Genomic DNA, 12,500 nt, shown 5'->3' on the forward strand with positions numbered 1-12,500 from the left:
TATATATATATATATACTGATTATACTTATATAATATATATACATATATATATATATATATATATATATATATCATATGTGTATTTACATATACTGTATGCATATATACATATATCTATTTGAACGTATATATTTATATATATATATATATATATGTGTGTGTGTGTAATTACATATACTGTATGAATATATACATATATCTATTTGAACGTATATATGTATATATATATATATATATATATATATATATATATATTCATATATATGTATATACTGTATATACTGCATATATAAAAAAGACATCGATTGATTTTGAGTTTCCTGGCATCCTGACATCGAAGGTCATTGACGCAGAGAGAGAGAGAGAGAGAGAGAGAGAGAGAGAGAGAGAGAGAGAGAGAGAGAGAGAGAGAGAGAGGGGGGGGGGAGGCTGATAATGGTTACCAAGAAATACAAAAGGGAACAATAATTTGTAATACAAGTGTTCGCCTATCTGAGTCATACGGGAAAATGCTATTTCTGGAATATATGTGTATGTGTGGACTACCGTCCAACATTAATAACAACTAAATATATTGTTTTTAATTGTATTTGACTTTGAAAAAAAGACACCTGTGTTTGGAAATGTACATCTTTCCAAGGTAGGGCTTTATCATTATTACTATTATACAAATATTGTGTAGATTTCTACGTATAATTTTATATTTGTCTGTTTGTAGTAAATACGAATAATAAAATTATTAATAGTGTTTGAGAAATTCAGCATGTTTTGTAATTATCGTTATTACCACTAACATCTTTTCATAGAATGTTTTCAGATGAATTAAGTTACCAAAACTAGCAATTAGATAGTTTGTGTTTGTTTTATTGTGTGTATTGCTTTCATTGACATCTGATTTTCTATCTTTTCCATGTTTTCCTTCCTATTCGAACTCGAGTTCACATACACACATGGGAAACTCAAATTCCTCAAAATCTACACCTTCAATATAATTAGTAACTTGAAAATCCTTTCTTTCAGCAAATTCAAGTCCTCCGAAGTGGAAACTTGGCCTCCAAGAAGGCCATGCTGGGCTTCAAAACAGCACCGGTGGGCACCATAATACGACCCCAAGGTCCTGGATCATGTGGGTTTGCCTCTAGAGCCGTGGTCACAGCTAGAGCCCCTGTCTGGTCTAAGAGGCCAGGCAATAACATAGCGAATGAGAGAAACAATTCAAACAAGGTGGTCGTGACTGGATCCTGTAAACAAGAAGTGGTGGATCCTCCTCAGCAGCAAGTACTGATAATTATTCATTTATTTACGTTTATTTCATATTTTATACGGTTTCTTTATTTCGGGTCTCAATCTCTGATTAAATTTCTTTGATTGGTTTTGGTCGTTATTATGGTTCTGAAATCGGTGGGATATTTATTCTCCTAAATATCTTACAATATCTTAAAATTATTTTACTTTTCCTTGTTTCCTTTCCTCACTGGACTATTTTCCCTGTCGGAGCCACTGGGCTAGGAGCATCCTGCTTTTCCAACCAGGGTTGAAGCTTAGTAAGTAATAATAATAATAATAATAATAATAATAAATGGATGACTTGTTCATAAAAATTCCAATTTCATTACCATTTGCCCTTCGACACCAGGTTTAAACAGCCGTACGTTCCATATGCTGTTTTGAAATAGCAACAACTACGATATCGAATCTCTAAACATTACTGGAGATTGTTTTCATAGGGCCAGATGGTGGATCAAGCCCACGGTCGTGACTAAGTAAGAAGACGAGAAAACATTACGTGTGTATGGCTTGGTGAAAAGGGAAAGTTCGAACATGTGCCGTAGATTAAACTGAACTGCCGACCGCATGTCCGTCGAGCTAAATCTTTGGATAAAGTCTCTCCCTTTTTACGCAACGTTTTATTCATTTGTCGGTGAGATTGTTTATGGGGTGTGTTAGTACTGATTGATTGATGGTTATATATTATCTGGTATTGTAAGAGCAAAGGCCATTGACGCCAGAGCGTGTTAATAATGAAGACACACTTGTAGGGTACGTGTGTATAATGTAGAAGAGTAAATTTTATTTTTTCTCCCCAAGATGCTTTTCGATTTACTTTAAGATAGGTTTTATAAACCTCATAAGTTAGTTGATATAAATTCTTTAAATTTTCTTACAATGGTTTATCAAGAGTGGGCCGTGGGAATAAAATCCGCAATACAGTGCCATGCTTCGATTGCAGTAACCGCATGACATGTCTTTAATGGGAGAGTTCCACGTGACGATCAGCGATCGTCATTGTTTTCCTTCAGGTGTCTTTTTTTTTTTCTTTGTTTCCTTTGGTTATTTCGATGATAATTGTGACTTAATGTGATATGTAAGAGTTTATTTTCATTATTATTCATTAGAGGGATATAAATTCCTAATGAAGAACTGTTTACACATTTGCAAAAGTTCAGCCATTACGTCAAGGATCATGGAAACATTTTTGGAGTTCTTTTCATTTTTCCTTTGGTTATTTCAATGATAATTGTGACTTAATGTGATGTATAAGAGTTTATTTCCATTATTATTAATTATAAGGATATAAAGTCCTAATGAAGAGTTGTTTAAAACACATTTACAAAACTTCGGCCATTACGTCAAGGATCATTTAAACATTTTGGTGTCGTCTTTTCTTTTTCCCTTTGGTCATTTCAATGATAATTTGAACTTAATGTGATCCATAAGAGTTTATTTTCATTATTATTCATTAGAGGGATATAAAATCCTAATGAAGAACAGTTTACACATTTGCAAAAGTTTGACCATCACGTCAAGGATCATGGAAAATGAAAGTTGGCCGAAAGAGAGTTCATCTTTCACCTGAAGATTCCTTTACATTGAACTGGAATGATTCGTTACATTATTGTATTTTATTAGAGAAATGCATAGTCACAATTTCCTTGAGGCACCGATTTAAATGTTTATTCTCAGAATGCGGTAAAATCAGAATACGAGTTTTTTCTTCGGAATTTCGTGCACTGAACAAGCCTTTTGTTTCATCTGAACACGTCCGAATTTCGTGATAATTTCGATTGTACTTCAAAGTTGCTTATTCATATTTAAAACTACGGTTTTCAATTTTTAATCCGTAAGAAATTACAATAAACTTAATTCTTTTTTAAATTTATCTGTTCATTTGGAATAAATCTTCGATATGATTTTACGTTTTCCGTTCTATTTGCTTTACTTCCCACTTTCGTTTTATCATCAGTTCTCCGATACGCTCTCTCTCTCTCTCTCTCTCTCTCTCTCTCTCTCTCTCTCTCTCTCTCCTCTTTTTGTCTAATTTACTCGTTTTTGTGTGATTTGGTCAACAAGACAGTAAAATTAGAACTGTGAACTCATATTTCTCTCCTCTTAACATTTAGTCAGGCATGAGAGACCCCTGGTTGCTCAGCGTAACACGTGTTATGTCTGACGTCACGTGACTTTATTTACATTGAGAAATATTGGGAGAAATCAGCATGATTAAGAGAGTTTCTTTTTACGCTGCCTTACAACGAAAGGGTTTGGATTTTTTTTTTCAAAGAGAAAAATTATTATTTCTATTATTGGGTATGCTTATAAATGTATAAATGCAGATGTTTTCTATATAAGCCTACTGCAGGATTTCTTTTCCCTCGAAGTGGGTTATGGATGTCAGGCTGCCATCCCTTCCGTTTTCAGAAGGTGGGGTGGTAACCCATTCAAGTACTAATCAGACACAAACTTGCTAAAATTCACTGATCATACATATATATTAAACATATTGTGTATACATACGTATGTGTATAGAAAAACGCACACACTTATCCATGTAATTAACCAGCTAATAAAAGTTCAAGAATATGGCAATCCACTATGTATGTCATTTATAGACTATGAAAAATATTTTGATTCTGACAAAACTTCAGCAATAATGAGAGCCCTTCAAAGACAAGGAATAGAAGAACCCTATGTTAGAACACTTGAAGATATCTATAACGGGAAGTACGGTACAGCAATCATAAAACTACATGTAGATAGTGAGAAAATTCCAATTGAGAAAGGAGTTAGACAGGGAGACACCATCTCTCCTAAATTATTCAAAGCGTTTCTAGAAGTTTTTAAGAATATAAATTGGGAAAATGGAGGAATTAATGTTAATTGGGAATACCTTAACAACGTGGGGTTTACAGATGACATAGTCCTGTTTAGTGAATCATGGGACGAATTGCAAAAGGTGATAAAAGATCTGAATAGATAAAGCAGAAATGTAAGAATCAAAATGAATATGAATAAAACTAAGACAATGCAGGCAACAAATAAAGGTTATGGACTAACCTCTAGAGATTGTTGATGAGTATACGTACTTAGAACACCAAGTAACTGTTTCCCAAGGACATGATACCGAAATTGAAAGAATAAGCGTGTGATGGAGAGCTTTTGGTAAATAGAATAGAGATTATGAAAAGTAAAATACCACTTCCTCCAAAAGGAAGAGTATTTAATAAGATGGTACTACCAGTAGAAACTTATGCATCAGAAACTCTTATCAAAAGCCTTAGAACATAAGCTAGTTACAACTCAAAGAGCTATGGAAAGAACAATGATGGGAATAACACTACGATACAGAAAATTAGCAACATGGATACGAGAGCAAATTAAAGTATAGGAAATTCTAACATGTAAGAAAAAGAAATGGACATGGGCAGGACATCTAATGGAAATAACAGAGAGTCCATAGAGATTGCAAAAGAAGCAGGGGAAGGAAGGGAATAAACTGGCATAGAAAGACCATAAACAGGTGCGAGTAGAACATGTCCGAGGCCTATGTCTTGCAGTGGATTAGTTACGAATGATGATGATATATATATATATATATATATATATATATATATATATATATATGTATATATATACACACACATTTGTGAGAGTTTATGCATATTTGTCAGTGTGTAGTACAATTAACTATTCAGATGTTTCAGTAACTAGAATAACTGGAAATGATTGACCCAGTCAACAAATGGCTGAAGAAGCTTGTCTGGCTGAGTTATTCAGTCAACTTTAATCGTAAATATTTAACAAGATATGAATAGTTTAGACTACCTTGTGTGTGGATGTAAATGGAGTAACATAATGTCATTTATATAACTTCGTTTTAATATAGGGTTCTTTCTGGGACCTGGCACTCTTCCAGGCTCATTCTGGGACCTGGGACTCTTTCAGCTTCATTCTGGGACCTTGGACTCTTTCAAGTTCATTCTAGGACATGGGACTTTCAGATTAATTCTAGGAACCGGGATTTTCAGGTTCATTCTGGGACCTGTGACTCTTTTAGGTTCATTCTGCGATCTGGGACTCTTTCAGGTTCATTCTGGGACCTGGGACTCTTTCAGGTTCATTCTGAGATCTGGGACTCTTTCAGGTTCATTCAGAGATCTGGGACTCTTTCAGGTTCATTCTGAGATCTGGGACTCTTTCAGGTTCATTCTGGGATCTGGGACTCTTTCAGGTTCATTCTGGGACCTTGGACTCTTTCAGGTTCATTCTAGGACCTGGGACTTTCAGCTTCATTCTGGGACCTGGGACTCTCTCAGGTTCATTCTGGGACCTGGGGCTCTCTCAGTTTGCACTATCAGTTCTAATCATGAGTTAAAGATATTCTACAGGAATTACTATTTTTGCCGGACTTAAATTCTTTATCCCGTTAATGGTTGATTTATCTTCTTGTGCCAGAAAGCCTGTTTCATTAAATTTTGAGGCTTCAATTTCTAAGGCTGATAGCATTTGGTTTAATGTCATCATGTCCCACAGTTTGGCGCCAAATCTAAGAGAGGTCTTGAGTATCTTCACATTTTCCTCTTTTTTACCATCTTTGGCTTTTTTATTAATCTCATTTTGATGCATTAGTGCAATCTAAACAAACCTCCCAAGACTGTATTTCGCTACTGTTTAATTCTACAATGGTAGGTCTAGTTGAAAAGGAAACTGAAACTGTGCATGTGGCATAAATTCAGCCTCTCCACATAGCTTCTTTAAAGCGATTCTGTACAATGGCGAAACTTCAGTTTACGTATATGATAAAATAATTCCCTTCTTTAATGTGGAACTTTCACTCATCTGTGATTTATCCATCTTTTGATTGATAAGTCTATCGATTTACAAGAGATAAGGTCGCCCGAGCTTGAAAATAGATCTCTCAATTTCGTCGTTTGGTGTGTTCAGCTTGACCCGGACAGTTAACTAATCCCCCTATCGTGAAAATTAAATGGCTTAAAGGAATACTTTAATGGAGAGTTTCCTCTTTTTTTCTTTCCTATTTTTCTTCCATGACAAGTCCTAAGCACGAGCTGTTCTTCTTTCTTTCATTGCACGAATTCTACTCGGCTTGTCCTGTACAGAGTCAACACACCTTTTGTACACCTTTTACGTTTGATTTAATTAAAAATAATCCTAGTGGCTTTTTGAGGATGTGATAGTACTTAAATGATTTTCTTGCAAATATTACTAATAGAGTGACCTTTAAAACCTATTAACCTAGTGATAAACATAGTCCTACAGTAGGCATACAAACACGCAGAAAACAAATGATTGCAATATTGGGAAGCATTTTCATCAAACTAATCCTTCCTCCCTTTTGCCCACAGTCAATGAACGTCCGCAGGGGGAGCCTTGCCGACAGACTGAAAATGTTCGACCAAGCGGCGAAGAGCCACCAGGAGAGGATGGCTAACAACCCATTCCACAGTAGCTTTGACCAGAGCAAGGCTCCCAGAAGACTCTCCAAGGATGACCCCAATTACGGAAAGTAAGTGCTTTTTTTTTTTTTTCCATTTGGAGATACATTTTAGATTTAACTATTGTTATGTATATTTTTTACTGTAATGCAATAAGCGCTACATGTATTGAAAGTGATATTGCATCAGATATCATTAATAAAACACGTTTCGACTTTAATTATAAATGTCAAACGAGAGGAACACCATCATCTGACCGTATGTACTGTAGTGTAATGTCCATTGATTGCCTGATGTCCATTGAATGCCTTTAGGGAAAGCTTAACATCAAAATTAAAAAAAAGAAGCCAACATCAACTATGATATGGAAATCACTTTATCATTTTTGTTATATTTTTACTGTGACGTATATCAAAGAAATAAATAGACTGACCTTCGATTTGAGCTTTGTCACCAAGAAGCTTGGTATTCACTTCACTCTGAGTGTAAATACTTTTAATAGCTATGAAAATAAATGTTTGATTGTCAAAATACATGCGCACACACTTACATTATATATATATATATATAATATATATATATATATATATATATATATACTGTACTGTATATACATATACATATATATATATATATATATATGTATGTAATGTATATATATATATATATATATATGTGTGTGTGTGTGTATATATATATATATATATATATATATATATATATATATATATGTGTATATACTGTATATGCATATATATATATATATATATATATATGTATATACTGTATATGCATATATATATATATATATATATATATATATATATATATATGTATATACTGTATATGCATATATATATATATATATATATATATATATATATATATATATATATATATAAATATATATATATATTAATTAGGCATTTTATTCTACGCTTACAATTACAGTAACAGATAATATCTTGGTGGCATTTGAAAATAGAAGACATCATCTCTCCGGACAAACTGAGCTCCAATTTATTTTCCAGGATAACGCAAAAACTGCATTTATATTTTCCATTTAATATCTGGTGTCGACCGTGCTTCGAATCACTTCTTTTTTGGGATAATCTCAAAACTTTTCATTTCTAAGAAGCTGAAAGTTTTCATTTATTAATTCTTGTTAGAAAGTTTGTTAGCACTCAAATGTTTTTTATTTTTTTTTTTTTTTTTTTTTTTTTTTTTTTTTTTTTTTTTATCAATTTCCACCATCATAGGCTTTGGTATTAGATTATAATTCCATCGTCCAAACATTGCAATCCCGACGATGAATCGGGTAAAAATGTGATTCGAAACACATGTCGACACCAAATAGAAATTGGAGAGACGTAAAGTCAGTTTTCCTGTCATCTCTCTGGTTACGGTTCATTTTACTTTTGCCTACACATACACCGAATAGTCTGGCCTATTCTTTACATATTCTCCTCTGTCCTTATACACCTGACAACAATGAGATTACCAAAAAATTCTTCTCCACCCAAGGGGTTAACTACCGTACTGTAATTGTTCAGTGGCCACTTTCCTCTTGGAAAAGTAGAAGAGAGTCTTTAGCTATGGTAAGCAGCTCTTCTAGGAGAAGGACACTCCAAAATCAAACCATTGTTCTCTAGTCTTGGGTAGTGCCATAGCCTCTGTACCATGGTCTTCCACTGCCTTGGGTTAAAGTTCTCTTGCTTGAGGGTACACTTGGGCACTCTATTCTATCTTATTTCTCTTCCTCTTGTTTTGTTAAAGTTGTGATGGTTTATATAGGAAATATCAATTTTGATGTTACTATTCTTAAAATATTTAATTTTCCCTTCTTTCCTTTCCTCAGTGGGCTATTTTCCCTGTTGGAGCCCCTCGGCTTATAGCATCCTGCTTTCCCAAATAGGGTTGTAGCTTAGCAAGTAATAATAATAATAATAATAATAATAATAATAATAATAATAATATCTGGAGCTTAGTTTGTTCGGAGAGATGCTGTCTATGTTTATTAGACGATCCCCAAAGAGTTATATAAATCAATCATATATACATCTATTCATATAGCAATATACACATAATAATTCATTTGCTTGCATAGATGTATGTATGAATATAAGTATGCATACGTGCGCACACACATAATGTATTGAGTCTGTCAATGCGTGTATCCATTATATGCGAACATTAATGGATATGTGAGGTCTCTAGTTCAGTTCCTTGCTACGATAAATGTCAAACTCATCGTAAGTGTAAATTTGCAAGTTCATCACTTTTTTTTATTTATTTTAATATCACGTGTTTATTGACCTATTCATTTAATAATATCAAAAAAAAAATTCCATTTCGTGTAGAAATAGAGATAGTAAATGAATGTCCATCTTATTCTTATAGAAATTTAATCCGAGACTGAAATAATAATCCCTTTTTCTAAATTGACAAGAAGTCAAGCGGAAATTAAATATGGTCATCCATTTCTATTAATTACAAAGAATCCAAGAGGAAATTAAATAATACATTTTTCTTAATTCAAAAGAATTTAAGCGGAAATTAGATAAGAAATCGATTTCTCGTGATAATTTAAATGTAAATAGAAGAATGATAAGTGAGGCCCCTTCAGACATATCATACGTTTGGAGCCAAGAAGGGGAGTAGCTTAAAATATTTGACTAATGGACAAGTAATCGCCAAAGCAGATTGGATGGGGCCTATCAATGTGACTCATTCCTTGCTCCTTATTCATCATGGGGATTGACTCAGAGAGAGAGAGAGAGAGAGAGAGAGAGAGAGAATCATACTGAAAGTGGAAATGAAGATGCAAACACATAATGATATATATATATATATATATATATACAGATATATATATATATATATATATATTTACATGTATATATATATATGTATTTATATATATATATAAAGAGAGAGAGAGAGAGAGAGAAGAGAGAGAGAGAGAGAGAGAGAGAGAGAGAGAGAGATAAATGAAGATGCAAACATAATGATATATATATATATATATATATAGAGAGAGAGAGAGAGAGAGAGAGAGAGAGAGAGGCGTCGATGCCATTCATACGTATCTCTTTACAATCGGAAAGGTTTCTCGTTACGATCATCGTTGCGACATCTCATCTCGTTGACTTCCGTCTTCAATACTTGAAAGTAATTATGCAACTTAAATAAACATTCATTGCGATAAATGAAACCTTGTTTTACTTTCGTGTCCACATACAGCATACGCTTTAATAAGAGCGAGGAAGGAATTGCATATAAGATTTGAAATTGCCTGAGTTTCCTCATTGTAACTTTTGTGAAATCAACCTTTCAAAAAAGAATAAAATCATTTAATGATCTCGATATGAATTTAAATCGAAAGTAAAAACACATCAATGATTCAACAGATCTCTCTTCAGAAGTTTTTTTTTTTTTTTTTTTTTTTTCTTTTTTTTATTGGTGGTAGTGTCTGAGTCTTTAGTATTCAGTCTAAATGCATGATACTTTATCAGAACTTACTCGACAAATAACATTATTTAACTTGGATAATCATTAAAGAGAATACCTTTGGTTAAAGAAATCGCTGAAAACTTTTTATTTTAATTTTTTTATCAATATTATTAATGAGTTCAGATATGGTGACGACCCTCTTCTAACATCCTTACTTAATTTTCAAGGGTATTTTCCAATTTTAATTCTAGTATTTCCCGTTTTGTACCTCTTGGATCTTGAAAAAGTTACAGATTACTAAACCAAGTCCTTTCTTCATCCTTTACGGCTGGACCTAAACTAAGGGTCGGTTGCCTTGTTACATTTCTCCAACTATCTCTATTGAGAGCATTTTCCTTCAACAAACCCTTCTTCTTCTTAAAGCCTTCCTTCACTACATCACTCCTATCTATTCATTTGCTTCCTTCTTGAAATTTAACAACAAACCAGTTCCACCCAAACCCTCTGTACTTCCTACCCCTCACCCATTCTTACCATAAGGCTACACAATCTCAATCTTGACTCTCTTGTATGGCCTGTCCCCACCTACACGGCACACCTTAAGCAGCCCCCATCGGATGAAAAAAATCAGTTAAATTTAGACCTCTTATCGAGAAAGGCCAGTGTAGGCCTCGTCCAGCCAATTATCTTAAGAATCTTAGCCATCCCGGAACTTATAAACTGTTCATTTGTCAGAATCTCGCACAGCAGCAAGATCCCCAAATTCCGCCACAGTTTCCTTAATTCAGTTCAGATCATTATATCATCACTGGTACACCAGGTCTTGAGTTTCGGTTTATTTTGCATTATTTTTTTGTACTCTGTACCTTCCAACTCTCTTCACTTACCATAAGCTGCTTTTTTATCATAATTTTAGCATCAGCTTTACGCTCTCCCACTTTGCTTAAAGTAGATCCTAAGTATGTAAATGTAAAAGTCTCTACCTGTTTTTAATCCAGAATTCATCTACTTTGCATCAATATACTAGCTCATCCAGCTTAGTAGACAACTCAAATCTCAGTTTCAATCACGTTTACCTTCATACCACGACATACGAGAGATCCCTGCCTATCCAATTTATCTTTCTATGCAATTCTTCTTCAGTTTCTGAACAACCAGATCCCCTGCATATAATAATTCCCATAGATTTTCATTGCTAATCCCTTCACACATACAACTTATAACCAACACAAAATGAAAAGGGATACATACATACAAATATAAACCACTTATGGTCACACATATGTCCTCATAATAATATCTTGAAATTATTCTTGGAATCTTTACGCAGTTTCTCCATAAGAATATTTCTATCCAGGAATGTTATTATTATTATTATTATAATAATAATAATAATTATTATTATTATTATTATTATTATTATTATTATTATTATTATTAGCTAAGCTACAACCCAAGTTGGAAAAGCAAGATGCTATAAGCCCAAGGGCTCCAACATGGAAAACAGCGTAAATGATATAAAATTGATCCTTAAGAAATTTCGACTAGGGAAGTGCAGGATACTCAAGGGCCATACTGAGATTGTACGAACATGCAAATCACCATGAGAACGCCCAAGAGAAAAGGCTTGGCGGGGAGACGTTTGTCATTGACCAGAAGCTAAGTGATGGCTGCGGAAGAAACGTGAAATGTCAATTTTATTAAATCGGATTTTTTTTTCTTTCTTTTCTCATTGATGAATAATTTGGAAGAACGTGGAAAACTTTATTCTATCTTCTTTCTCTTCCTCCTGTTTTTGTTTTTAAGTTTTTATAATTCATATATGAAGGAACTATTCTAATGTTGTCACTGTTATTAAGATATTCTATAATGTATTTTATATTGTTACTCATTACTTCCTATAGCCTATATAGTTTATTTATTTGCTTATTTCCTTTCCTCACTGGGCTGTTTGCCTTGTTGGAACCCTTGGGCTTACAGCATCCTTCTTTTCCAACTAGGGTTGTAGCTTAGCAAGGAATAATAATAATAATGATAATAATAATAATAATAATAATAATAATAATAATAATAATAATAATAAAAAATACTGCTACTACTACTAAAAAGGATAATAATAATAATCGAGCCAAATTTCTCGGTATGAATGTGAATGCATCTAGCAACTTAGCTCCAGTGCAATGTAAGCCCTTTAATGATTTAACGTTCATGCCACATCAACGGAGCGATAGTTGGATAAACTCTCGGCTATAAATGCAAAGTCATGCACATGTCCTCGATAATCCCAGACTGACTCTTCGCACTGCGAATGA

The 12,500-nt window shown here is 33.5% G+C and overlaps 1 protein-coding gene across 2 annotated transcripts in view; it reads left to right on the top strand.

Moving 5' to 3' along the window:
• LOC137657703 (actin-binding Rho-activating protein-like) overlaps positions 1 to 12,500 on the top strand; it is a 43,952-nt gene that overhangs the window by 9,045 nt on the left and 22,407 nt on the right. Inside the window, exons 2-3 of one of the 2 annotated variants that reach the window (XM_068392119.1) lie at positions 1,022 to 1,279; positions 6,646 to 6,806. In XM_068392119.1, coding sequence (XP_068248220.1) covers positions 1,022 to 1,279; positions 6,646 to 6,806 — 419 coding nt within the window. The remainder of the gene's footprint in view (positions 1 to 1,021; positions 1,280 to 6,645; positions 6,807 to 12,500) is intronic. The other variant, XM_068392120.1, reaches the window with a different exon arrangement.

The sequence above is a fragment of the Palaemon carinicauda genome, chromosome 18, assembly GCF_036898095.1.
Source record: "Palaemon carinicauda isolate YSFRI2023 chromosome 18, ASM3689809v2, whole genome shotgun sequence".
NCBI lineage: Eukaryota > Metazoa > Arthropoda > Malacostraca > Decapoda > Palaemonidae > Palaemon > Palaemon carinicauda.